General features: G+C 68.3%; 3 protein-coding genes across 4 annotated transcripts; 2 read left to right on the top strand and 1 right to left on the bottom strand.

The window, feature by feature from the left end:
- Nucleotides 1-706: 706 nt before the first annotated feature.
- TRIM3 (tripartite motif containing 3) lies at nt 707-10,152 on the top strand. 2 transcript variants are annotated; one of them, XM_079332088.1, is made up of 12 exons: nt 707-858; nt 1,718-1,859; nt 3,614-3,848; nt 4,209-4,369; nt 4,611-4,791; nt 5,532-6,255; nt 6,445-6,548; nt 6,895-7,062; nt 7,141-7,309; nt 8,003-8,073; nt 8,188-8,328; nt 9,474-10,152. In XM_079332088.1, the coding sequence occupies exons 2-12, from the start codon at nt 1,732-1,734 to the stop codon at nt 9,624-9,626; spliced, it is 2,235 nt and encodes a 744-aa protein (XP_079188214.1). In that variant the 5' UTR covers nt 707-858; nt 1,718-1,731; the 3' UTR covers nt 9,627-10,152. The 2 variants fall into 2 exon arrangements, with proteins under 2 accessions (XP_079188214.1, XP_079188213.1); XM_079332087.1 differs by lacking the exon at nt 707-858 and adding an exon at nt 948-1,069.
- A 2,514-nt stretch (nt 10,153-12,666) lies between these two features.
- Nucleotides 12,667-19,712, top strand: APBB1 (amyloid beta precursor protein binding family B member 1). Its single transcript, XM_079332091.1, is given in 14 exon segments — nt 12,667-13,382; nt 13,767-13,807; nt 13,809-13,946; nt 14,189-14,245; nt 14,320-14,426; nt 14,786-14,822; nt 15,192-15,329; nt 15,695-15,819; nt 16,517-16,631; nt 17,243-17,327; nt 17,820-17,903; nt 17,999-18,120; nt 18,522-18,698; nt 19,316-19,712. Coding segments are annotated over 14 exon segments (1,920 nt in total). The 5' UTR covers nt 12,667-12,856; the 3' UTR covers nt 19,484-19,712.
- Nucleotides 19,713-20,093: 381 nt separating this feature from the next.
- On the bottom strand, nt 20,094-24,327 carry SMPD1 (sphingomyelin phosphodiesterase 1). The gene is made up of 6 exons (XM_079332092.1): nt 24,074-24,327; nt 22,495-23,288; nt 21,797-21,968; nt 21,641-21,717; nt 21,085-21,230; nt 20,094-20,797 (listed from the first exon to the last, which is right to left on the bottom strand). The coding sequence occupies exons 1-6, from the start codon at nt 24,311-24,313 to the stop codon at nt 20,382-20,384; spliced, it is 1,845 nt and encodes a 614-aa protein (XP_079188218.1). The 5' UTR covers nt 24,314-24,327; the 3' UTR covers nt 20,094-20,381.
- Between the last annotated feature and the right edge of the window lie 282 nt (nt 24,328-24,609).

The raw sequence follows: 24,609 nt of genomic DNA, 5'->3' as shown, positions 1-24,609 counted from the left end.
CCTGCCGGGTGGAGGGGTGCCAGCTGAAGGGGCGGTGGTGATGAGGGGGGTCCCACGTGGAGAAGGAGCTGTGGCAGCTGGCAGGTGGGAAGTGTGGGCTCCCTTTAGACTGAGAGGCTGGCACAGGCCTACTGGGCTCTGTTTTTACTCCTATCGCCCCCTTCATAAGCCCCTTTGTACCCCGCCTGTACCTTCTCTATACCACCCCTCTATAACCCCTATTTTACCTCTGTTTTTGCCTGCGCATCTCCCTCACCTCTCTTTATATCCATCCACCTGTTCGCCTTGACCTTCCCTTTATTCCCCCTTTATCTCCCTTTTATATTCCTCCTACTTCCCAATTTATACCGCCCGTCACCCTATGCTTGGCAACCCCCGCCCCGCCATGCCCCCACCCACCACTGTATGCCCACATTCCCCAGTCCCATTCCCCTGGGATTTGGGGTCAACCCCCCCCCCCCAAATTCGGGTCGGGATGTGGTTGCCGTGGCAACAGCCGGGTACCCCTGGATGCGCGGAGCCCCCCCCCAGCTGCAGAGCCACAGCCCAGGCGAGACCACTAATGCTGGGGGGGAGAGCTGGGGGGTTACTTCACCCCCTTCCCCGCGGGACCCTCCCCGCGAGCCCCCCAGCCGGGGGCGGCACCGCGTCCCGCAGCGACGGCCCGGCAGCCCCGCGGGGGTGTCCCCGGGGGCGGGCTCGGTGACCCGGGCGGCGGCGGCGCGGCTCGGCTCCCCCTCCGGAGCGCGCGTGGTGCCGCCCGGCCCGGCCGCCTCCCTGTCGCATCCCGGGCCGGGGCCGAGGATGCGCCGTGGGTCCCGCGGCGCGGGCGGCAGCGGGGAGGGGGCTGCGGGGCGGGTGAGTGCGGCCGGGGGCGGCGGGGGCGGCGGCGGAGCGAGGGAGGCTGCGGGGCGCGGGGTGCGTGCGGGGCGGCGCGGGGCAGAGACCCCCGGGCACGGCGGCCGCGGCCCCCCCGGTTCCGCCATGTCCCGGTGCCGCGGGGGGGCGGCGCCGCACAATGGCGGCCGGGGCGGGGCCGGGGCCTGGAGCGCGGAGCCGCCGCAGCGCCGTGAGCGGGGCCGGTGGGGGACGGGGGTGATGCGCGTCCCGGGGGACGGGGCTGGGCGCGGCCCGCGGGGCGGGGGGCGTGCTGGGGGTGTCCTGTGGGGCAGACGGTCGCTGGCCGCGCGTGGGGGCGGCTGCCGAGGGGCGCGGGCAGAGGGGGCTGTGGCAGCAGCGGGTTCCGAGGGGCAGGGCGTGGGGCGCGCTGCTGTGCGAGCCTGGGGGCACCCGCGGGGCTGCCTGTGGGTGCCCGGGGGTCGTGGGCATGGTGGGGGCCAGGAGGAGTCCCCGTGTGTGCCCCACAAGGTGTCTGTGGGGCCGGGGACCGTGGTCTGCCCGCGGGTGGGTGCTGTAGGTGCCGCGGGTGCCGTGGGTCAGGGCTGCGGGCGCCCCAGGGTGCTGAGCCGTGGCCCAGGGCCGGTGTCCTTTATGGCCTCTGTGGGGTGCGCAGGGGGGCTGTGTGGGTAGGGCGGTGGGCTGCAGGGTGCCGTGCAGTGCCTCCCGCGCATTTAAATCCCCCCATTGTCAGGCTGAGGGTCTGCCGTGCCCCGCCGCGGGCCTGTGCGGTGGGTGGGGGCTGTGCGGTGCCGTGGCCGGGCTGGGGGTGGCCGTGGGGCGCTGCAGGGTGCCTGCCCTCACCGTGGTGTGCTCCCAGGCTGAGGAGCCACCATGGCCCGCCATGAGCCCGCCAGCCCGGTGGTGCGGCAGATTGACCAGCAGTTCCTGATCTGCAGCATCTGCCTCGACCGCTACTGCAACCCCAAGGTGCTGCCCTGCCTGCACACCTTCTGCGAGAGGTGGGACCTCACGAACCCACCCTGAGCCCCCCTGCATCCCCCCTAGCTCCATCCCTGCCTGCATGCTGGCTGTGAGAGATGGGACCCCCTGAGCTCCCCCTGCACCCAATCCCTACCCTCACACCTTCTGTGAGAGGTGGGACCCCTCATTACACTCCCTCCACCCCACTACACCCCCGGGGTACTCTCTGTGCCCTGGCACCCACTCTCCATCCCCACCCTATCTCTGAGCACCCCTACATCCCTCCCGTGCCCTCTGCACCCCACCAGCATCCATCCCCAGCACATCCCCACCGTGCCCTGGGCCCCCTGCACCCCTCTGAGTCCTGACTGCACCACACCTGCAACGCTTCCAATGCGCCCCCCTCTCCTGACTGCACCCCTGCACCCCCCAGACCCCTCTGCCCCCTCCAGCATCCATCCCCTCTGCTCCCCCAGTGCACCCAGCCCCCCTCTGCCTTGCTGCATCCCCCTGTGTCCCTGAGCCTGTACCCCACCACTACCAGCTGCACCCCCGCTGTGCCCTACTGCATCCCTCCTGCACCCCTAAACCCGCAGCGTGAGCACAACCCCCCCGACCCCCTGCATTCCCTGTCCTCCCAGTGAGAGATGGGGTTGAGGTTCCCTGTGCCCCCAGAAGTGGGGCTGGGACCCCCCTGCATTGCACAGCCCATGGCAGTGCTGAGACCCCACTGCCCCTGCACCCCCCTTCTCTGGAGGGCTGCAGAGCCCCTGAGCCCCTGAGTGTAGGTGCTGGGGGTGCTATGGCTGGGGTCCCTGAGTGGGGGGGTCTTGTTGCTGATGGCCCCTCTCTCTGTGCTCCCAGAGCCCTCTGGCCCTGCTCCAGCCCCCCACTCTATCCATCCGTCCGTCCATCCCTCTCCCCAGGGGCACTGGCACTGCTGCCCCATGTCCATCCTGTCCATCTGTCTGACTGCCTGCTCCTCTGCTGCTTCCCCACCTGGTGTGACACCACATAGCCCTCCTGTCTGTCTGTCCATCTGTGTCTCCCATCCTGGTGTGACACTGTGCAGTCCCCCCATCTGTCTGTTCGTCTGTCCCCCTCCTGCACCCCAGTGTGACACTGTGCAGCCCCACCACGTTGTCCATCTGTCCCCTCGTTTGTCTGTCCCTCCCATCCTGTTCTCACACCTCAATGTTCTACCACACAGCCCACATGTTTGTATGTCCCTTCCCCTCCTGCTCTCTGCCTGCACCCCCAACCCTCATGTCTGTCTTGCTGCCCCCCTCTCCCTCTGTTCCTCATCACCCTATCTGTCTGTCCTGCTGCCCCCGTCCCACTGTCACTGTGGGAGTCCCCCGTCCATCCATCTGTCCCCGTGCCACTGCCCGTCCCCAGGTCTGTCTGTGTACCCTCGTCCTGCACCCTGACCTTTGTGTTTATCTGTCCCTCCCACTCTATACCTGCCCCCAACCCTAGGTGCCATGTACCCCCTTCTGTCCCCTCATACACCTGCCTGTCCATTCCCCTGGCTCCCTGTCCGTCCATCTGTCCCTTCATCCCCCTGTTCTGCCCCGACTGCCTCCCACATCCCCCATCCGCAGCGGCTCCTGTCCCTCCATCCATCCCCTCATCCACTGCTGTGTTGTCTCTGTATCTGTGCCTGCATACCCCCTGTGCCCCCACAGCCCCCGTTCCTGTCCCTGCCCTTCGTGTCCTGGCCCAGAGTCTGTCCCTGTCGTGTCCCTGTGCCCCGTGACCCCAGTGACCCCCATGACCCCTGTGACCCCAGGTGTCTGCAGAACTACATTCCGGCCCAGAGCCTGTCCCTGTCGTGCCCCGTGTGCCGCCAGACCTCGATCCTGCCCGAGCGGGGGGTCCCGGCGCTGCCCAACAACTTCTTCATCACCAACCTGATGGAGGTGCTGCAGCGGGACCCCGACCCCCGCGGGGCCCCCCCTGCACCCCTGCCCCCCCTGGGCGCCGCCACTGGGCAGCCGCTCTGCTGCCCCAACCACGAGGGAAAGGTGTGACCGAGGGCGGGGCAGGGGCTGGGGGCTGCAGGGGCCTCTGGGGGCTGGGGGGCCCGGGGGGCATGCAGAGGGCTGCACTCAGGGGGAGCTGGGCACCTGCAGGAGCTGGAAAGACTTTAGCAGGGCTGGGATCTGGGGAGGGCTAAAAAGGTCTGTGAGCACCTGGAAGGCCTGTGAGGGTCAAAGAGGTTGAGTGGGCTGCAGGCCTTGGAGAAAGGGTCCAGAAGGGGTCTGGGGAGGCTGCAGGTCCAGGGAGTCTGGGAGAGGCTGTGTGGGCTCAGAAGGTGGTTTGGGTTGGGCTGCAGGGTCCTGTGGGCTGGGCTGCAGGGCGGCAGGTGAGTGCAGGTGTGGCAGGTGATGGAGTTCTACTGTGAGCCCTGCGAGACGGCCATGTGCCGGGAGTGCACGGAGGGGGAGCGGCGGGAGCACCGGGACCACCGCACGGTGCCACTCCGTGACGTGCTGGAGCAGCACAAGGCAGCCCTGCAGCACCAGCTGGACGCCGTGCGCGCCAGGTACGGGCCCCCAGGGTCCCCACGGCCCCACTCCCGCTGGGTGCGGCGCCACCTTGATGCCACCCACACACGGTACATGGAGAGGTGGCCGAGGGCGTCGTGGTGCTGCGGGCTTTGAGTGTTCAGGCAGTCCCCACGTCCTCCTCCTGCACGATGCCGCAGCTGGATGAGGGTGCCGTGGGGGGCTTCAGGTGCGCCTGGTGGGGGTGTGGGAGTTCAGGGGGTCCCCGTGTCTCCCCAGGCTCCCCCAGCTGGCAGCGGCTGTGGGGCTGGTGGCTGAGATCAGCCGGCAGCTGGGGCAGCGCCGGGCTGAGGCTGAGGCCGAGATTGGGAGCAGCTTCGAGGAGCTGGAGGCGGCGCTGCGGCAGCGGCGGGAGGTGCTGCTGCGTGACCTGGAGGCCACCTGTGCTGCCAAGCAGCAGGTAACACACCTGCGGCTCTGTGCCCTTCACCAGCCCTGCTGGGAGGGTGTGTGTCCCCCAGCAAGACCCCAGTGCCAGTGCCACAGTTGGGGTCCCGGTGCAGCATCAGCATTGGGGTTGTGGCCATGGCTGGAGTGCAGGTGGGGGTGCAGGTACAGCACAGGTTAGGGTGCTGGGTCTGGGTGCAGGTACAGCACTGGTTAGGGTGCTGGGTGTGGGGTACAGGTACAGCACGGGTTAGGGTGCTGGGTGTGGGTGCAGGTACAGCACTGGTTAGGGTGCTGGGTCTGGGTGCAGGTACAGCACTGGTTAGGGTGCTGGGTGTGGGGTACAGGTACAGCACGGGTTAGGGTGCTGGGTCTGGGTGCAGGTACAGCACGGGTTAGGGTGCTGGGTGTGGGGGTGCAGGTACAGCACTGGTTAGGGTGCTGGGTGTGGGGGTGCAGGTACAGCACGGGTTAGGGTGCTGGGTGTGGGGGTGCAGGTACAGCACTGGTTAGGGTGCTGGGTGTGGGTGCAGGTACAGCACTGGTTAGGGTGCTGGGTGTGGGGGTGCAGGTACAGCACTGGTTAGGGTGCTGGGTGTGGGGGTCCCGCACCAACACTGCAGAGACTGCCATCCCCACAGGATGCATGGAGCCACAGCTGGAGGTGTGGCAGCAGGGCCAGGATGTGGTTGAAATGTGGGTGCTGGCACGCGGGCCCCGCCTGGTGCCACAGGTGGTGTTCTGGTCCCTCAGGTGCTGGAGGCACAGCTGGAGGTGCTGCGGCAGGGCCAGGAGAGCATCCTGAGCAGCTGCGCGTTCACAGAGCAGGCGCTGCACCACGGCTCGGCCACGGAGGTGCTGCTGGTGCAGAAGCAGATGGGTGAGCGGCTGCGGGAGCTGGCGGCGCGGCCCTTCCCCGAGCACCCGCACGAGAACGCGCAGCTCGAGTTCCACGCCGAGCCCGAGGGGCTGCGCCGCTCCATCCAGAACCTGGGCGCGCTGCTGACCACCAGCGCCACGGCGCACACCACGGTGGCCACGGGCGAGGGGCTGCGCCAGGCCGTGGTGGGGCAGCCCTGCTCGCTCAGCGTCACCACCAAGGACAAGGACGGGGCGCTGGTGCGCAGCGGGGGCGCCCGCCTGCGCTTCGCCGTGACGGGCCCCGACGGCGCCGCGGCCGAGGCCGAGGTGCAGGACAACCGCAACGGCACCTACGAGCTGGTGTACACGCCGCGCGCCGAGGGCGACTTCGTGCTGTCCATCCTGCTGTACGGGCAGCCCGTGCGCGGGTCCCCGTTCCGCGCCCGCGCCCTGCGCCCCAGCGACGTGCCGCCGTCCCCCGAGGAGGCCAAGCGCCGCGTCAAGTCCCCGGGCGGGGGGCACGTGCGGCAAAAGGCGCTGCGCCGCCCCGCCAGCATGTACGGCAGCGCCAAGCGCAAGGAGAACCCCATCGAGGACGAGCTCATCTTCCGCGTGGGTGAGCGGGCCCGGGGGCGGCCTCAGCCAGTGGGGGTGTCCTGGGAAACTCGTTAGGGCTCCCCGCAGCCACAGGGACGGTGGGCTCTCCCTGGGGGAGTGGTGGAGGGTCCCAGGGGGTGGCAGGGGTTTACCGGAATGGTGACTGGTCTCCTGGGGGCCCGTGTGCCCCCCTGACTGGTGCCTGCAGGCAGCCGTGGCCGGGAGAAGGGCGAGTTCACAAACCTGCAGGGGATCTCCACGTCCAGCGCCGGCCGCATCGTCGTGGCCGACAGCAACAACCAGTGCGTGCAGGTATGGGCACCCCTGGGGCCTCCAAGCCCCCCTCTGGACTCCCACTGGCTCTTGCTGACCCCCACTCACCCTGACAGCAACAGCCAGTGCATGCAGGTATGGACCCCTGGGACCCCCGCAGGATCCCCTGGGTAACCCTGGATCCCGTGATCCCACTGACCCTGTCAGCAGTAACCAATGTGTGCGTGTGTGGTCTCCTCCTGGGATCCCTGAAGTCTCCCAGGACCCCACTGAATCCCCCTGCTCCTTCCTGGTCCCCACAGTAGTTGTCCAAGGAGGGGCAGTTCTGCTGCGTTTCAAGGGGTTGGGGTGTTCCCTGGGTTCCCCTGACCCTGCTGCCCTCCAGGTGTTCAGCAATGAGGGGCAGTTCCGGCTGCGTTTCGGGGTGCGGGGGCGTTCCCCAGGGCAGCTCCAGCGCCCCACGGGGGTCTCGGTGGACACCAACGGTGACATCATCGTGGCTGACTACGACAACCGCTGGGTCAGTGTGTTCTCACCTGAGGGCAAGTTCAAGGTGAGGGAAAGCCAGGGCGAGGGGGGGCTGTGGAGTGGGGGCCCACGGCAGCTCCCCTTGACTCTGCGTCTCCCCCAGACCAAGCTGGGCGCGGGGCGGCTGATGGGCCCCAAGGGCGTGGCCGTGGACCGCAACGGGCACATCATCGTGGTGGACAACAAGGCTTGCTGCGTCTTCATCTTCCAGCCCAACGGCAAGCTGGTGGCACGCTTTGGCTCCCGGGGCACCGCTGAGCGCCAGTTTGCAGGTATTCCTGGGACCCCCACAACTGGGAGGCCCTGGGCCCCAAATGTGTGCCCCACATTTGTGGGGTGGCTGGTGGCACCGGGACCCCTAAGAATGGCCCGAGGTTGTGGGACAGGTCCAGGCTCCAGTTCTAGACTGGCTTTCTGGATCCAGTTCTGGACTGTGGGTTCATGTTCTGGGCTCAAGACTTGTTCTGAGTTCTGGTTTTAGTTTTGGGGCTGGACAGGGGACCAGGGTCTAATTCTGGGTCCAGCATCAGGTTCCAGGCTGGTGATCCAGTTCCAGGTTCTGTCTCTGGGTTCTGGTTTGGGACTGAGATCCCGGGTTCTGAGTTCACGGTTTGGTTCTAGTTCCTAGGCTGGGATGTGGTTCCAGGTTCTGAACTCAGTTCTGGATTTGGGTCTCGGTTCTGAGCTCTGTGTCCTAGATTGGGGCACTGGGTTTGGTTCTGGATACAAATTGTAGAACTGGGTTCTGGATTCAGTTCTGGGCTCAGGCTTTGGGCTCAGGTTCTGTCAGTGGCTCCATCCTGGGGGCTCTGAGTTCTGGGCTCTGTCCGTGCCTCAGGGCTCTGGGTCCATCCTGGTCCTGCCATGGGGCCAGGGCTGAACCCGCCATCCTGGGGCTGAGCCTCCTAGTCCTGGGGATGAGTTCCCTGTGCCCCATTCGGGCTGAGCCCCCTTTGTCTCCCCAGGACCCCATTTTGTGGCTGTCAACAACAAGAATGAGATCGTGGTGACCGACTTCCACAACCACTCTGTGAAGGTGAGCGCAGCCAGAGGCGAGTGCTGAGATCCCCCAGGTGCTCTCAGGGCCAGGGGGTGCAGTGCCCAGTGACCCCATAACTCCCCTGTGCGTGTTGTCCCCCGTGCCCACCAGGTGTACAACGCAGAGGGCGAGTTCCTGTTCAAGTTCGGGTCGCACGGGGAGGGCAACGGGCAGTTCAATGCGCCCACAGGGGTGGCCGTGGACAGCAATGGCAACATCATCGTGGCTGACTGGGGCAACAGCCGCATCCAGGTACCCACCTGTGCCTCAAACACCTGCACAGACACCTGTGCCTGCATCTGCACATTGTACCTGCACAGACACCTGTGCCTCAAACACCTGCACAGACACCTGTGCCTGCATCTGCACATTGTACCTGCACAGACACCTGTGCCTCAAACACCTGCACAGACACCTGTGCCTACACACCTGCACCTGCACAGACACCTGTACCTGCATAGACACCTGTACCTGCACACACCTGTACCTGTGCTTGCATACCTGTACCTATAGACATCTGCATCTGCACAGACACCTGTGCCTGCATCTGGACACCTGTATCTACACAGAGACCTGTACAGACACCTGCACCTGCACAGACACCTATACCTGTATAGACACCTATACCTGTACCTGTGCTTGCACACCTATACCTGTAGAGACACCTGTACAGACACCTGTGCCTGCACAGACACCTGTATCTGTACCTGTGCTTGCACACCTGTACCTGTACAGACACCAGTATCTGTACTTGCACACTTGCACCTGCACAGACACCTGCACTTGCACACCTGCACCTGCACAGACACCTGTACCTGTGCCTGCACACCAGTACTTGTACAGACACCTGTATCTGCACAGACAGCTGTACCTGTGCCTGCACAGACACCTGCGCCTGCACACCTGTAGCTGCACACATACCCCAGTGCAGCCCAGGGGGCACAGCACGGGCCTCTCCCCACCTCATCCCTGCCCTGCTGTGAGGCGCTGGGGGCACCTGCAGGGATCCAGGAAACAGCTGGATTTAAGGGAGAGCAGCTGGAAAGGATCCTGGGTCAGTTGAGAAGAGTCTGTGCAGGGTCTAAGTCAACTGAGAGGGGTCTAGGGTCAGCTGGGAGCAACAAAGAAGGGTCTCAGGTCAACTGAGAATGGCTGATGGGGGCCTAGTGTCAGCTGGGAGGAGCTGGGAAGAGTTTTGCACTGAGAGCAACTGGGATGGCCTGGGAAGGGTTCGGGGCTCGCCTGGGAGCAGCTGAGAAGGGTCTGGGGTTAACTGGAATAGACCTAGGAGGATGGGGACCCCATCCCCCACAGGGGTGCGTCCTGGAGGCCCGGGGGCTCTCGGGCTGGGTGTCCTGGGCCCGGGGCCGTGGGGCACAGCTGTGTCACCTCTGCAGGTGTTCGACAGCGCGGGCTCCTTCCTGTCCTACATCAACACAGCGGCCGACCCGCTGTACGGGCCGCAGGGGCTGGCGCTCACCTCCGACGGCCACGTCGTGGTGGCTGACTCGGGCAACCACTGCTTCAAGGCCTATCGCTACCTGCAGTGACAGCAGGGCCGGGGCGTGGCTGCGGCGGGGACACTGCCCCAGGGGGATGGTGCCCTGGGGGGACACGGTGCCCTGTGGGGTCGGTGCCCCACCGCCTCGCTCGCCCCCCTCGCGCCATCCTGGCTTCATGTGCACTTTATCCCAGGGGCAGCCGGGCCTGGGGGGTGACGATGGGTCCTGTGGGGTGGGGGCTGCCTGGGGGTCGTGGTCTGACCCCTCACCCTGCCCATGGCAGGGCCAGCATCCCGCTGCCCCGGCTGACAGGGTCCCCAAGCTATGGAGGGTGTGAGGGGCAGGGGGAGCCGCTGGAAGGGCTGGGGGGACTGTGGGGTGGCCAGTCCAGAGCCCCATGCCCATTGAGGGCTGTCCCCCAGCTCCCCAGCCGCCCTCCCCAGCTGTGGGGTAACTGTGTGTGCCTGCTGCCCCGCTGCACTGCTGCTCCACAGCTCTGGGGGTTACGGGGGTTGTGGGGCAGCTGCCGCACGCTGACAAAACTGTATGTACAAAATAAAGTATTCTGGAAGTACCCTGGCCCCGTGCTGCCCCATAGCCCTGCCTGTCCTTCACACAGCCTGCCCTATAGCCCCCCGTGTCCTGTGGGCTGTTCTGGCTGTGCTGGACACCCCCAGCCAGTGCCAGGCCAGGCAGGGACAGCAGCGGTGCCTGGAGCTCGGTGGCACCACGGGCGCCTGCCTGGCCTGGGCATTCTGCCAGCACTGGCCCATCTGCAGGGACAGGAACAGACTGGGAGTGGGAACAAGGCTGGACTGGTCTGGACTGGGACTGGGGACAGGGTTAGACTCGTCTGTACTGGGTCAGACTAGTCTGTGCTGGCAGCAGGGTCTGGGTTGGACTGGTCAGTACTGGGAGTAGACTGGTCCGTGTACCCAGGGAAAGTGGTCAGTGACCTGCTGAGCCACTCAGACCCTGCAGGTGTCTGGGGCCAGTGGATCCCTGGGGATACCACAGGGGCTGTGGAGGGGTCGCAGGGCAGCTCTGGCGATCCGTGGGGGATCCTGGAGGGCGGCAGAGCTTACTCAGACCCTACTCATCACTCCCCACAGCCCCGACCCCCTGGGCGTTCCCAGGCCCCAGGGGTGGCTAGTGACCCTGTTCCTAAGCAGTGACCCTGTTCTCAAGCACAGCTGGAGGGAGGATCCAGGGAAGTCCACGCCTGTTCCTGGTGCTGATGCTGGGAAGGCCCTAGGACAGATCACCTGTGGGCCCCACAGCACAGGCAGGACAAGCAGGGGATCAGATCCAGCTGCGGGTTGGCAAAGGCAGGTCCTGCCCCACCCAGTTTGTCTGCTGGGACAGGGTGTCCCTGCCTGAGCCCCAGCGAAGCCTTTGGCACCATCTCCGTCTCCCTGGCGTCTCATGGAGCACCTGCAGCTGGCTGGGACAGGTGATCCTTGTTGGGAACACCTGGCTGAGAGCCAGGCCCAGGGAGGGCTGGGAATGGGGCCACGTCCAGGGGGTAGGGCACTGCTGGGACTGCCAGGGCTCGGTGCTGGGGCCAGTGCTGCCCAGCAGTTACCCCTGACCTGGAGGGAGCGACTGAGTGCGTCCTCAGTGAGTTCATGGATGACACACGGCTGGGATGGGGACTGCTGAGGGCAGCAAGGCTGCAGAGGGATCGGGATGGGCTGGACAATGGGCCAAGGCCAACAGTGTGAGGGTCAACAAGGGCCTCAACAAGGCTGGGTCTTCCTCTGGGCTCAGCAAAACCCCCTGCAGCACTCTGGGCTGGGACAGGGCTGGAAAGCTGGGGTTGCTAGTGACAGTAGCTGGACACGAGCCCAGGTGTGTCCAGGTGGGCAGGAGGCCGATGGCATCTGGGCTGTGCCAGCCCCAGTGGGCACAGCCCCAGGGCAGGATTGTCCCCTGTGCTGGCACTGTGAGACCCCGAGGGCTGTGTCCAGTTCTGGGGCCTGCAAGAGACACTGAACGTGTCCAGGGCAGGGAATGGGGCTGAGAGAGCTGGAAAGGGGCTGAGCCTGGAGAAAAGGAGGCTCGGGGGGACCTGCCCAGGAAACAAGCGACAGGATGAGAAACCAGCCACAAGTTGTGCTTGGAGAGGTTCAGCTGGACACCAGGAGGATTTTCTTCATGGAAAGGGCTGCCATGTAGCGGCAGGAGCTGCCCAGGCAGGTGTGAGTCCCATCCCTGGAGGTGTCCAGGGCGCAGCTGGATGTGGCACCCGGTGCTCTGGGCTGAGTGACACAGTGGGGCCCCGCACGCCCTGCGCCACCATCGCCGCTCCCGCCCGGCCCCGGTGCCGCAGCGCTGCCCCTCGGGAGCCTCGAGCCCCCCCAGTCCAGCCCAGGGTTCGGGGGCTCCGGGGGCACCGCAGCCGCAGGTGCCGCTGGGGCTAACGGGGGCTCAGCTGGGCTGAACCGGGGATCCCGCTGCCCGCCCGAACAGCCGGAACGGCGGGGCGGGCACGGGCAGTGCCGGGTCACCGGCCCGGGAGTGTCACCGGGGGAAGGTTCCCCCCGTTCCCCCTGGGCCGATCGAGCTGCCCGCCGCCGGCTGCGCCTGGGCTCCCGGTCCCGGCGGGTGCGCGGGGCTCTCCGGCGGTGCCGGGGAGGGTCCGCAGAGCTCCCGGGGGTCCCGGTCTCGGTGCCGGTGCCGGAGGCGGCGCTGTCCCCCCTCCCCGGCCGGAAGCGGAAGTGACGCGCCCCGAGCCCCCCACCCTCCCCCCGCGACCCCCGGCAGCGGAGCCGCCGCAGGTACCGGCGATGGGGGCGGGGAGCGGGGACACGGGGGGGACACGGGGGGGACACGGCCGGGCCCGCCGCGCTGCGGGCGGGATGGAGCGGCGGGGGGGCTGAGGCCGTGAGACCCCGAGGCCCGGGCCGGGGAGCGGGAGCGGTGCGGGGCCCGGTGGGATCTCCGGCAGGGCCGCGGGGCGGATGCGGGATGCGGGATGCGGGATGCGGAGGGGCCCGGCCGGGGCAGCGGGGTGACCGCGGGCGCTGCGGGGCCGTGCGGCGGGGGCGGCGCGGGTGCCGGGGCCGCGGAGGCTGCCCGGCTCCGTGACAGGGGATGCCGAGTCCTTGGGATTGTCCGTGCCCGGGTCCCGGTGCCATCCCCGCTCCCCGCAGGCCCGATGGACGCGGAGGCGCCCCGGGGGCTGTAGCACCCCCCCGCCGTCCCACCCCAGCGGCGGCAGCTGCGGCCGGGCCGGGCCGGGGGCCGGGGGTCCCGCCCGTCCCCGCGCCCTCGCCATGTCGGGGGCCCTGAGCAAGCGCAGCGACCTGGCCAACGACAACCGGTGCCCGGGGCTGAGCCTGGGGCTGGCGGCGCCCCCCGACCCCCGCACCGGCCCCGGCGGCGCCCCGGCCGAGGAGCTGCCCGGCGCCGGCTGGGCCAAGGCCGGGCAGGACCAGAACCGCAACGAGCTGGAGCCGGGCCCGGGCCCGGGCCGGTCCCCCGGGGCGCACGGGGAGTCCCCCGGGGCGCTCCAGCCGGGGCTCCGGGCCCGCAACGCCCGCAACGCCGCCCGCGACCCGCGGGCCCTGCTGATCGGCGCCTCGGAGGAGGAGGAGGAGGAGGACGAGGAGGAGGAGGACGAGGAGGAGGAGGACGGGGCCGGGGTGTCTCCGCCGGCTCTGGGCGCGGAGCGGGGCCTGCGGGAGCCCCCGGGGCGCAGCGCCAGCCACCTCTTCGGGGGGCCCGGCCCCGGCAGCGACGAGGACTCGAGCTGGGCCACGCTGAGCCAGGGCAGCCCCGGCAGCTCCCCCGAGGAGCCAGGTGGGCACCCGAGCCTGGAGCCCCAGTGACTTACGGCTGCCTTACGGAGCCCCACCGTGACCTCTCGCTGCCCCATGGAGGCTTCTGACAGTCTGGCTGCCCCACAGAGCCCGGTGGCTGCCCCCACCTGCCCCTTCCTGCCATGCCCCCGTGCTCCTGTCAGCTCTGTATCTCCCCTAGTCCCTGACTGTGTGCCCACCCCTGCATCCCTGGGTGCCATCCCTGGTCCCCCAGCCCCCTGGACACTGTCCTGTGTCCCCAGCCCCCGTTAGTTCCATGCCCCCACTTTGCTCCCTTGTCCCCGTGGAGCTGTCCCGGGCCGTCCCTGGGCACACGGGGCTGTGTGGGGCTGGGGCTGACCCCTCTGCCCCCCGTGCCCTGCAGAGTCGCTGTGGCCGTGTGGTGCAGGAGCACACGGGGACCTGCCCCCCCGGGTGGCTGCGGGTGCAGGACACCTCAGGCACCTACTACTGGCACGTCCCTACTGGTACCACTCAGTGGGAGCCCCCCGGAGGGGCACACGAGACCCCTTCCGATGGCAGCACCCCCACCGAGGGGCCCACCGTGAGTGAGGACTGGGGGCTGGGCTGGGACTGGGAGGTGGCTGAGGGGTGGCTGGAGGGTGTGGGGTGACTGGGGGTGGTTGTTGGGGGTGCAGGACACCTGTGGTATGGACGTGAGTTGCTCTTGGGGTTACCATGGGACTCCCATAGTGTGCTGTGGGGGGAGTCGTGGGGCACTTGGGGGGTGACTGGGGGGCTGCTGTGGGGCTGCCCTGTGGAGCACCCTGACCCAGCCCCCTGCAGCTCTCCTGGACGAGCTTTGCCCCGGCTGAGACCTTCAATGATGGGGACTTGTGGAAGGTGAGAGGGGGTAGTGGAGGGGAAAGGGTGGGGGTCAGTGTCCCCCCAGCTCCACAGAGCCCCCTTGCCCCTAGGACCCCACAGCTGAGGAGGAGGAGGAGGAGGAGGAAGAGGAAGATGAGGAGCCAGGAGTGTCGGACCTGGAGATGCCGTCACCAGGCCCAGGATCACCAGGAGAGGGGTGCGATGTGGGGCACAGGGACTGAGGGGACACAGGGCTGTGCCTGGGCCCTGTCGCGATGTGGGACCCTGGGTGACAAGCAACAGCATGGACAGAGGGAGTCTGGTGTGAAATGGGAGCTGAGGGAGACAGGGCCAGGGTGTGGGGCAGGGAAATGGGGTCTTGGGATGGGGGTTGTACATGGGCGAGTCCCAGGATCTGAAGGCAGGGGTTGGGGAGGAAAGTCCAAGGTGCTCAGGGTGCCATGACCCCGGTGTGGGATACGGGGGATCCCAGAGGGCTCTCATGGACTGGGACTGGGGATGGGGAGGTGCCAGGGTCTTGGAATGTATCCACTGACCCCCACCCTTCCCCTGCAGCATGGCCCTGGGCGAGGAGGATGCGCTGGTCTCCAAGGTAGGGCCGGTCTCTCCTGCCCCTCCCGGCCCCCAGAGCCCCTTCCCCACTCCCGTGGGGTCTGGTCACTGCTGGGGGGCTGGGCACCCAGCCCAGGGTGTCCCAGGCTGTCACCTGGGTGGAGGGGTCTTGGCCACAGCCCTGTGTGGGGTCTGTCCTGCCCTGAGGGCCCGGGGCTGTGCAGATTGGGGCGGTCAGGGCTCAGGTACTGCTGGGGAGCTGAGGCTGCCCCAGACCATCCTCCTGCCCCACAGCGTCCACCCCACAGCACCCTGCCTCATGCTCCATGCCTTTCCTGCCCCTTCTCTGCCCCCTCCCCGGAGCCCCTGCCCCACACACCCAGCCCCACCCATCCTCCCGTTGCCCCAGGGCCTCCCGGTGCGCTCTCTGGGCTGGGTGCAGCTGCGGGAGGAGGAGCTGGGTCCGGGCCGCAGCAGCAGCGCTGTCAGCGCCTGCATCCGCCAGCTCTCGGGGCCCCGCGACGGCCCCCCCGGCTCCTGGGGGGAGGTGAGTGACCCCGGACCCCCTGTGCCCCCCACACCCATCCCACACTGCCCCCACTGTACCTGGGGGGAGAGTGATCCTGGACCCCCTGTGCCCCCCACACCCATCCCACACTGCCCCCACTGTACCTGGGGGGAGAGTGATCCCGGACCCCCTGTGCCCCCCACACCCATCCCACACTACCCCCACTGCCCCTGGTGGGAGGTGAGTGACCCCGGACCCTCTGTGCCCCCCACACCCATCCCACACTGCCCCCACTGCATCTGGGGGGAGGTGAGTGACCCCGGACCCCCTGTGCCCCCCCCACTCTCCATGCCCCCTTGCCCCTGGGGGGTGCAGTGTACCCTGCTGAGGGTGCCGTGCCCCAGGCACGGGCGCTGCTGCTGCTGGAGGAGCGCACGCTGAAGCTCGTGGACCCCCAGGACCGGGCGCTGCTGCACGCGCAGCCCGTGGGCGGCATCCGCGTCTGGGGCGTGGGGCGGCACGGCAGCAGGTGGGGCACCTGTGGGGCTGGGGCACGGCAGCAGGTGGGGCACCTGTGGGGCGGGGGGGCACAGGGGTGCCCACCTGTGTGAGCTTGAGGTGGCACTGGGGTCCGGTGTGGGGGCTGTGGCGTTCTGGTGTGTGCAGGGGACTTGGTACATGTGGGGCTGGGGATGCTGTGTACGTGGAGTGAGGGCATGGGGGGATTGGGATGTGTGGGACCCCCATGTGGCATAGAGGTCCCACACTGTGGCGTGGGGGCTCTGGAATCCCGTGTATGTGGAGCTGGGCATGGGGGCATTGGACGTGGAGGGGACCATGGGGCTGGGGTTGCCACACGGGTGGGGTGTAGGGCTGTGGGGTCACGGGTGCACAGGGCTGTGGGGTCGCACATGTGAATGTGGTCCCATGGGTTGGGCAGGTGGAGGCCATGGGGTCGCAACAGTGAGCTCCCCCAGAAGATTCGGGTTTGGGGCAGCATCACACCTTCCCCTAGGGGAGTGTGGGGTGGGTCCTGGGGCTGGGGAGGAGGGACATCTGTCCCCCCAGCACACCCTAACCCCGCTCTGTCCTGCTGTGCTGCCGGGGACACAGGGAGAGGTACGGCCCCAACCTGCCCCCCAGACCCCCAGTGCCCCCATTCCCGGCTCAGACCGGGTGGGGAGGGGACCAGGGTGGTCCTGAGCATGTGCCCCTCGTCCCCCCAGGGACTTTGCCTACGTGGCCCGGGACCCTCTGACGCAGGTGCTGAAGTGCCACGTGTTCCGCTGTGAGGGGCCGGCCAGCGCCATCGCTGCCGGGCTGCACCGGGTCTGTGCCCAGGTGAGACCCCCCGAGCTCCCCAGGACCCACCAAACTGTCCCTGTGGCCAGCACCATGTCTGTGCCCAAGTGAGACCCCCCTGAAACTTTCCTGGAGCCTCTGCTCTGGCCAGCACCCATTCTGTGTCCCAGTAACCTCTGCTGGGTTTTCCCCCTAACTGCCACCTTGGCCTGAGCTACAACTCTGCCCCTAAAAGCCCCTGAGAACCCCCCACCTGGCCTGCACTAGGGCTGGGCCCAGCTGAGACACCCTCAAGTCCCCCCAGCCCAGGTAACCCACCCCAAATTCCCCTTCCTTGGTCTGCACCACATCTGTGCCCAGGTGAGACCCCCAGAAACCCGTCAGGACTTGCCCTAACCTGCACCACATCTGCACACAGGTGAGACCCCCAGGCCCCTGCAGCGGCCCCCAGGCCTGTTCTGGGTGAGCCCCTCCCCACCCCAGTGTCCCCACAGACCTGCTGCAGGGCACAGGGGTCCCTGGGGGTCCCTCTGGCTGTCTGTGCTCTGACAGTCCCGTGTGTGACACCTGGGGGGCTGTGGGTCACCACGGGGGTCCCTGGAGGTGACTGTGCTGTGACATCTGGGTGACCGTGTCCCCCTGTCCCCCAGCTGACGGCAGAGCGGCGAAGCGCCCGGGCAGCAGGCACCGGCCTGGGGACAGACCCCCCCCGGCTGGGGGAGCCTCCCCTGCAGGGTACGGGGCTGGGGGCACCTGTGAGGGACCTGGGGGGACTCTGGGGGACTGGGAGTGACTGGGAAGGGCTGGAGCGCTGCTGGGGGAGTCCTGCCGGGGGATAAGGTGACTACAGGGGAAGGGTCCTGTGTCTCTGGGGGTTGCATTCGCTGGGGTAGGGCAGCTGGGAGAGAGGGTGGCTTTTAGGGAGGTTTGGGGGGTGTCTGTCAATGTCCCCCACCACAGCAGGGCTCTTGGCCCCCAGGAGCAAGGCAGTGCAATTGGGGTGTTGGGAGTACTGGGAATGCTGTGGGGGAGTGTTGGGGTGCTCTGGGGGGTCTTGAAGGGCTCTGTGGAGGTCTGCCATGTCCCCCCCACAATGGAGTGCCCAGCATCCGAGAGGTCTTGGGGTGCTGGGTGATCACTGAGGGATGGGGAGGGGTTCTGGAGGGATGTTGGGGCTCTGGGGTGTTTTGGGGGCCTCTGGGGTGTCTGACAGTGCCTCCCCCACAGTGGAGTTCCCAGCTCCCAAGAGTGAGGTGGTTCAGCGCTTCCCTGTGTGTTACCTGGGCTGTGTCCCCGTTGCCAAGCCAGTGGGTGAGTGAGGGGCTCGAGGGGACGGGGGGAGTGTCTCGGGGGGCTCCTGCAGCCCAGGTGCAGCAGCTGTGGCTGTGTGTCCCTGTGCCCCTCAGGCATGGACGTGATCAACGCAGCGCTGGAGGCAGCACTGGCCCCCGGCTCAGGGGAGCCCCCTGCTCCCACCCCCGTGGTGGTCAGCGTGGCCCCTGCCACCCTCACCATCGCTCACCGCCAGGTGTGTGCCCTCCTCTGACCCCCTGCTCACCCCACCATCACCCACCTCCAGGTGCATCCCCACCTGGGACCACCCCCCTCCCACTCTGGGGAGATGTGGTGACCCCTTCCTGTTCTGGGGTCTGAGTGACCCTGTCACATGCCAGAAGGGCTGCAGAGACCCATCCTTGTGCCAGTGAGCCACGATGGCTCTTTCCATCGTGTCCCCATCCCACCACATCCTGTGGGGCCTTGGGGGGATCTCCTCCCACCCTGGGGGCTGTGCTGAACCCTCCCAATCCCCGGGTGTCACCGTGACCCCCCACCCCTCCTGGTAGGCCCCTGGGTGACACCCCGTGTGCCCTGCTGGCCCGTCCCTGTCCGGGGGTGCCCGGGGCGCCCCGCTGACCCCCGTGCCCGCAGACAGAGGCGGTGCTGTGCGAGTGCCGCGTGCGCTTCCTGTCCTTCATGGGGGTGGGACGCGACGTCCGCGCCTTCGCCTTCATCATGGCCAGCGCCCCCGGCACCTTCCGCTGCCACATGGTGTGGTGTGAGCCCAACGCCGCGGGGCTCAGCGAGGCGCTGCAGGCCGCCTGCGTGGTGAGTGCCGCCCCTGGGCCACTGACCCCCACTGACCCCCAAACTGCCCCTCCCGCTGACCCCCACACTGACCCCGTGCTGACCCTCACTGACCTCCCTGACCCGCGCTGACCCTGCACTGACTCCCCCCGACCCTGCACTGACCCCCTGCTGACCCTGCACTGACTCCCCCCGACCCTGCACTGACCCCCCGCTGACCCTGCATCTGACCCCCACTGACCCCCCTGACCCTGCACTGACCCCCCTGACCCTGCACTGACCCCCCGCTGACCCGCACTGACCCCCCTGACCCTGCACTGACCCCCCTGACCCTGCACTGACCCCCTGCTGACCCTGCACTGACCCCCTGCTGACCCTGCACTGACACTCCCGACCCCCCGCTGAACCCCGAACTGCCCCCCTCTGACCCCCGCTGCCCTCCCTGCTGACCCCCGCTGACCCGCACTGACCCCTGCTGACCCTGCACTGACCCCTGCTGACCTGCACTGACCCCCTGCTGACCCTGCACTGACACTCCCGACCCCCCGCTGAACCCCGAACTGCCCCTCCCTGCTGACCCCCCGCTGCCCTCCCTGCTGACCCCCCGCTGACCCCCCGCTGACCCCTTGCTCCCGCAGCTCCGCTACCAGAAGTGCCTGGATGCGCGGCCCCAGGCCTCCAGCTCCTGCCTGCCCGCCCCCCCGGCTGACTCGGTGGCACGGCGGGTGGGCTCCTCCGTGCGCCGGGGGGTGCAGACCCTCCTGGGGACCCTCAAACCGCGGCGGGGAGGGGCGCAGACCCCGTGAGTGGGGCGAGGGCGTGGGGGGCGTGCGGCTGGGCGAGGCAGCGTGGGGGGGCAGGACCGCTGACCCAACGCTCCGGGGCACACAGTTACCCAGGGTGTTGGGTCAGGGGTCCTGCCCCCACCACTGCCCCCACGGTGGGTCACACCCCCCCCAGGGTCCCCAATGCATGTGGCGTAATGAGGGTCTGTGTTGTACTAAATCATTAATTAATAAACCCATTCCACCAGCCCGGCTCGGCTCTGCGTTTGGCCTCGCACAGGGAGGAGCAGCAAGAGGAGGAGGAGGAGGGATGAGGGTGTTGTTTCTGGTTTGGGTCTTCCTAGGATGTTGCAGGTGAAGAGGGGCAGTGGGGTCCATGCACACCGTATCAGGGGCCTGACAGGAGTACAGCGACTACGGGCTGATCCCAATTGTGATCCCAGTGGGTAGAATTAGGACACGCAGGCAGGATGGTGAAGCCCAGCATTTGTGATTTTGGTCTCCCTAAGTTGTTGTGGCTGAGAATTGAGGATAAAGGACAGTGGGGTGCATCACACCCGTACTGGGGGCTGTTGGGAGCACAAGGACCATGTGCTGATCCTGATCCAGTTCCAGTCCTGGTGGGAGCGGATAAGGAGGGGCAGTGGTGTCCATTGTGCCTTTATTGTGTAACTGCTGGGACACGGGGACCATGTGCCGCTCCCAACCTCACTCCAGTGACCTTGTGCCGATCCCGCTCCCAGCCCCGCTCCTGTGTGACCCTGTGCAGACTGCAACCCCGCTCCCTGTAACTGTGTTACTGCGTATAACCTGCAACTGTAATTCTGTTACTCCCTGTCCCATGAGAGCGCTGCCGCTGCTGTGACCAATCCCAGCCCCTGCAGTGCCCGTGTCCCAGCCCCGCTCCTGCGGCCCTGGCTCAGCAGAGCCGCCGCTGCCGCCAGAGCTGCTGGAGGCGCGGGAAGGGCAGGGCGGGGCGCAGGGGCCGGCAGAGCGCGGGGTCGGCGGCGCGGCCGGAGCGCAGCGCGCACAGCAGCGCCGCCTTGCAGGGGCCGCCGCAGGGCTCGCGGGGCGGGTGCCCCTTGTGCAGGTGGAACCAGAAGAGCTGGAAGAGCCGCTCGTCGTCCTGCATGCGCCGCACCAGCCGGTCCCAGTCGGCCGGGAAGGCGGCGGGCAGCCCGTAGGCCTGGCGCGCGCCGTACAGCCGCCGCCAGCGCGGGGGCGTCCCCGGGGGCGCCGCGTTGGCCTCCGTCAGGTTCAGGATGAAGGTCTCGTGGTCCAGCACCGCGTGGGAGCTCCCGGGATAGGAACCGGCCACCTCGTACACGCGGTACCCTGCCACGGGAGGGGCGGTCAGCGCCGCGGAGTGCGGCGGGGGTACACACGGGGAGGTTTGGGGTGCACGGGGATTGGGGTGGAGGGGACATGGGGCAGGGTTTGGGGCACACTGGGATTGGGATTGGGGTGACACAGGGCAGGGTTTGGGGCACACAGGGATTGGGGTGGGGGGACATGGGGCAGGGTTTGGGGCACACTGGGATTGGGATTGGGGGGACACAGGGCAGGGTTTGGGGTGCACAGGGATTGGGGTGGGGGCACATGGGGCAGGGCTGGGGGCGTACCGGGATTGAGGTTGATGTAGGTGGTGACGCTGGGCGCGACGAAGGCGATGGAGACGGGACGTGAGAGCGTCTCCTCATCGTAGAACAACTCAAACTCGTCCAGGTGAGTGTGCCCGAAGAACTGGGCTGCGATGGTGCCCTCGAACCTGCCATGGCGGGGGGATGGGGAGTGGCATCCACACTCCCAGACCCCACCCTGGAACCCCCAGCCCAGCATGGCTCTCTGGTCTGTGTGGGGGGTGGGGGGTCAGGATACATGGGGTAGGGGTCTGGTGCATAGGGTGGGACACAGAGTGAGAGTCCAGGGTTTGGGGTGGAGGTCTGGTGCAGCACGTGGGGTAGGGGCCTGTTGTGTAGGGCAGGGTGACCATGTGTGGGATGAGAGCTCAGGGTCTGGAGCCAGGCTCTGGCTTGTGGGGTGGGGTGTGGGGGTCGAGAGCACATGAACAGGAGTTTAGTGTGCAGGGCAGGGGCACAGCACACGGGGTTAGAGGCCAGGGCACAGAGTGGGGGTGTGGCACATGGCTGGGGGCCTGGGCAGGGGTCCAGCACTGACCTGTTGACGATGCGGTAGTAGTTCCAGCTCCAGCTGCGCAGACAGTGGGCTGGGGGGATGTGCCCGATGATGTGCACCTGTCGGCAGGGAGCCAGGGCTGGGGCTTTGCCCAGGGCCCACTGGGACCCCCCATACCCCCCCAGAACCCCCTCACACCTTCTCCCCGTCACGCTCAGCGTCTGCCAGGACCCCCATGAGCCACTGGAGTTGCCCTGCTGGGTCAGTGGCATTGATGAGGAGCCAGAAGTTGGCCTGGGAGCAGAAGTTCATGTTGAGGGAGACGAGGCGCAGCCCAGGCCAGACAGGTGCTGTGTAGAACCCGCCGGCCCTGTGTGGGAAAGGAGAGTCAGTGCTGCGTCCCCTGACCCGCAGGCCCTGCACCCACCACGCAGACCCCCAGCTCTCTGCCACCTACAGCCCCCAGCCTGGAGCCCCTTTTACCCACAGCCCTCTCTGCACCCCAACCAGCCATGACCCCACTCCTTGCACATCTCCCCCCCATGAAGCCCCAGCTAGTCTGGCACCCCCACCGCACCTCCAGCATGGAGACCACTCTGTGTCTTGCCAGTCTTGAGCCCCCAGTAGCCCAAAGTCCCCAGCTCTGAACTCAGCCTGTGCTGCTGCAGCTCCCCTACCCCAGAACACCCGACCCCCCAGAGCCCCCCAGTCTGGAGCCTCCCAGCCCTGGTACCCCAAATGCCACAGACCCAGACCCCCAGCAGCCTGGAATCCCCACCCCTGTGCCCTTCTCCCCGTCCCTGGGCCCCAGCAGCCTGGAGCCCCCACCCCTGTGCCCTTCTCCCCGTCCCTGGGCCCCAGCAGCCTGGAGCCCCCCGGCGCTGCCCCGTGCCCACCGCAGGGTGCGCAGGGCGGCGGGGGGCAGCCAGTCCTGCCAGGCCTCGGCCATGGCGTCGTACAGCCAGGCGGCCGAGCGGTTGCCCCGCACGTAGGGCGGGGGGAAGGCGTTCACCGGGGTGGCCTCGTGGTTGCCCACGGCCGGGAAGACGCGCAGCGCCCCGAGGCGGGCGCGCAGCAGCGCCGTCACCGTGCGCAGCGCCCGCAGCTGGTCCCCGCGGCTCTGCTGCCACACGTCGTGCGCGGGGATGTCCCCGGTCCAGTACGCCGCCGCAAAGCCGCCGCTGCCGCTGCCGGCGCCGGTGCGACTGGAGCTGTTGGGGAGCTGGGCCAGCAGCGCGTCGATGGTGTGCAGGGGCAGGTCGCATTTGCTGTAGCTGCCCCAGAACCCCGCCAGGGCCGGGCCCTCGCCGGGCGCCCCGCGGCAGCACAGCGGGTCGGGGCAGGCGGCGGCGCTGCCCGGCGCGTACTGACGGTCCCAGTGCAGGTCCGTGAGGAACAGGATGCGGGCGGTGGGCGCTCCGGGAGGCGGCGGCGCGGGGGGCCGCACCGGCGGCTTGGGGGCGGCGGGCAGGGACAGGTTCCAGGCGCCCAGGATGTCCCAGTGGCCGCAGCCGGGACCCAGCAGGAGCCCGCAGGCCTCGGGCGGGCGCAGCACGGAGCGCGCCCAGGCTGCCACCACGTCGCCCTGGAACAGCTGCACGGCCTGGCGGCACACGGGCGGCCGCGCCAGCCGCAGCTCCTGGCACAGCCGCGATGCCACGCGCCCCACGCGGGCCACGTTCGGCTCCAGCTGCGGGGGGATGGACATTCGGGACGGTCACAGCACTTCCTGCTATCCTCACTGCCCACCAGCTCCCCAGGCCAGACCCTACACACTCAACTCAGCTGCTGTCACTGGCCTGTGCCCGTCAGCACCCCGGTACGGGCACAGCACTCCCGGTACGGGCACGGCACTCCCGGTACTGGCACGGCACCCCCGGCAGGGGCACGGCACCCCCGGCAGGGACACGGCACCCCCGGTACGGGCACGGAACTCCCGCTGCCATCTCCGTGCCGTGCCCAGCAGCTCCCGGGACGGAGCTCTGGCTGCGGTCACTGTCCCACCCCGCAGGATATCCCGAGGCCAGAAGAGACCCAGGCGCTCCCCCAGCCCCTCTGTTCCTCCTCCCTCCCGTCCCATCCCCGCCCGTCCCGTTCCCCCGAGCGGAGCTGCAGGCGGAACCCGCCCGTCCCCGCCCCCGTCCCCGTTCCTGTCCCCGTTCCCCTTTCAGCCGTCCCAGCCTGTCATTCTCCCGTCTCCGCCCGTCCCGTCCCTGTCCCCATTCCCAGCCCGGTCCCGTGGCTGTCACAAGCCCCGACCTGCCCTGGCCCGTCACGAGGGACTGGCCCGGCCAGTCTCTGCCCTGTCCCTGTGCTGTCCCGCCCTGTCCCCGTCGTCCCGTCCCCTCTGTCCCCATTCCTGTCCCGTTTCTGTTTTCCCCGCTCTGCCAGTCCAGGTGTCCCGGTGTCCGCCCGGTGTTCCGGTGTCCCCGCGGTGCCCCCCGTGTCCGGCACCGCCCGATCCCCCGTGCCCACCTGCAGCGCCAGGTCCAGCGCCCCGAAGAGCACCCGGCAGGCCGGGCACGACACGTTCCGCCAGCCCCAGCGCGGCGCCTCGGCCGCCAGCCGCTCCTCGGGACCGGGCGGCGACCCCGCCGACAGCGGCAGCGCCAGCAGCGCCAGCAGCGCCAGCGCAGCCAGGGCCAGCGGCAGCGGCAGCGATCGGCACCCCGGCAGCGCCATGAGGCCCGGCGGGGCCCGAACCCCGGCCGCCATGGCCGAGGGAGGGCGGGGCCGGCCGGGGGCGGGGCGGGGCCCGTATATATACCTGAGGGGCGGGGCCCGCCCCCCGCCACGGCCGAGGGGGCGGAGGCGTGGCCGTGGGGGGCGTGGCTAATGTCGGCGAGGCTGACAGCGAATGGGGCGTGGCCACTCGGGGCGGGGAGCCGTATGCAAATAAAGGAGCCGGGCTGCGTGAGGCGCGCGGGGCACGATGGGAGATGGAGTCCTGCGGACGGCGGTGTTCCCGGGGGTCCCGCTCTCCTGGGGTCCCCTCCCGTTTCGTATGGTCA

This window comes from Erithacus rubecula (genome assembly GCF_903797595.1).
Source record: "Erithacus rubecula genome assembly, contig: scaffold_149_arrow_ctg1, whole genome shotgun sequence".
In the NCBI taxonomy this organism is placed as follows: Eukaryota; Metazoa; Chordata; class Aves; order Passeriformes; family Muscicapidae; genus Erithacus; species Erithacus rubecula.
Note: the sequence above shows the minus strand (reverse complement) of the source record. Positions and strands in the feature narration are given on the sequence as shown.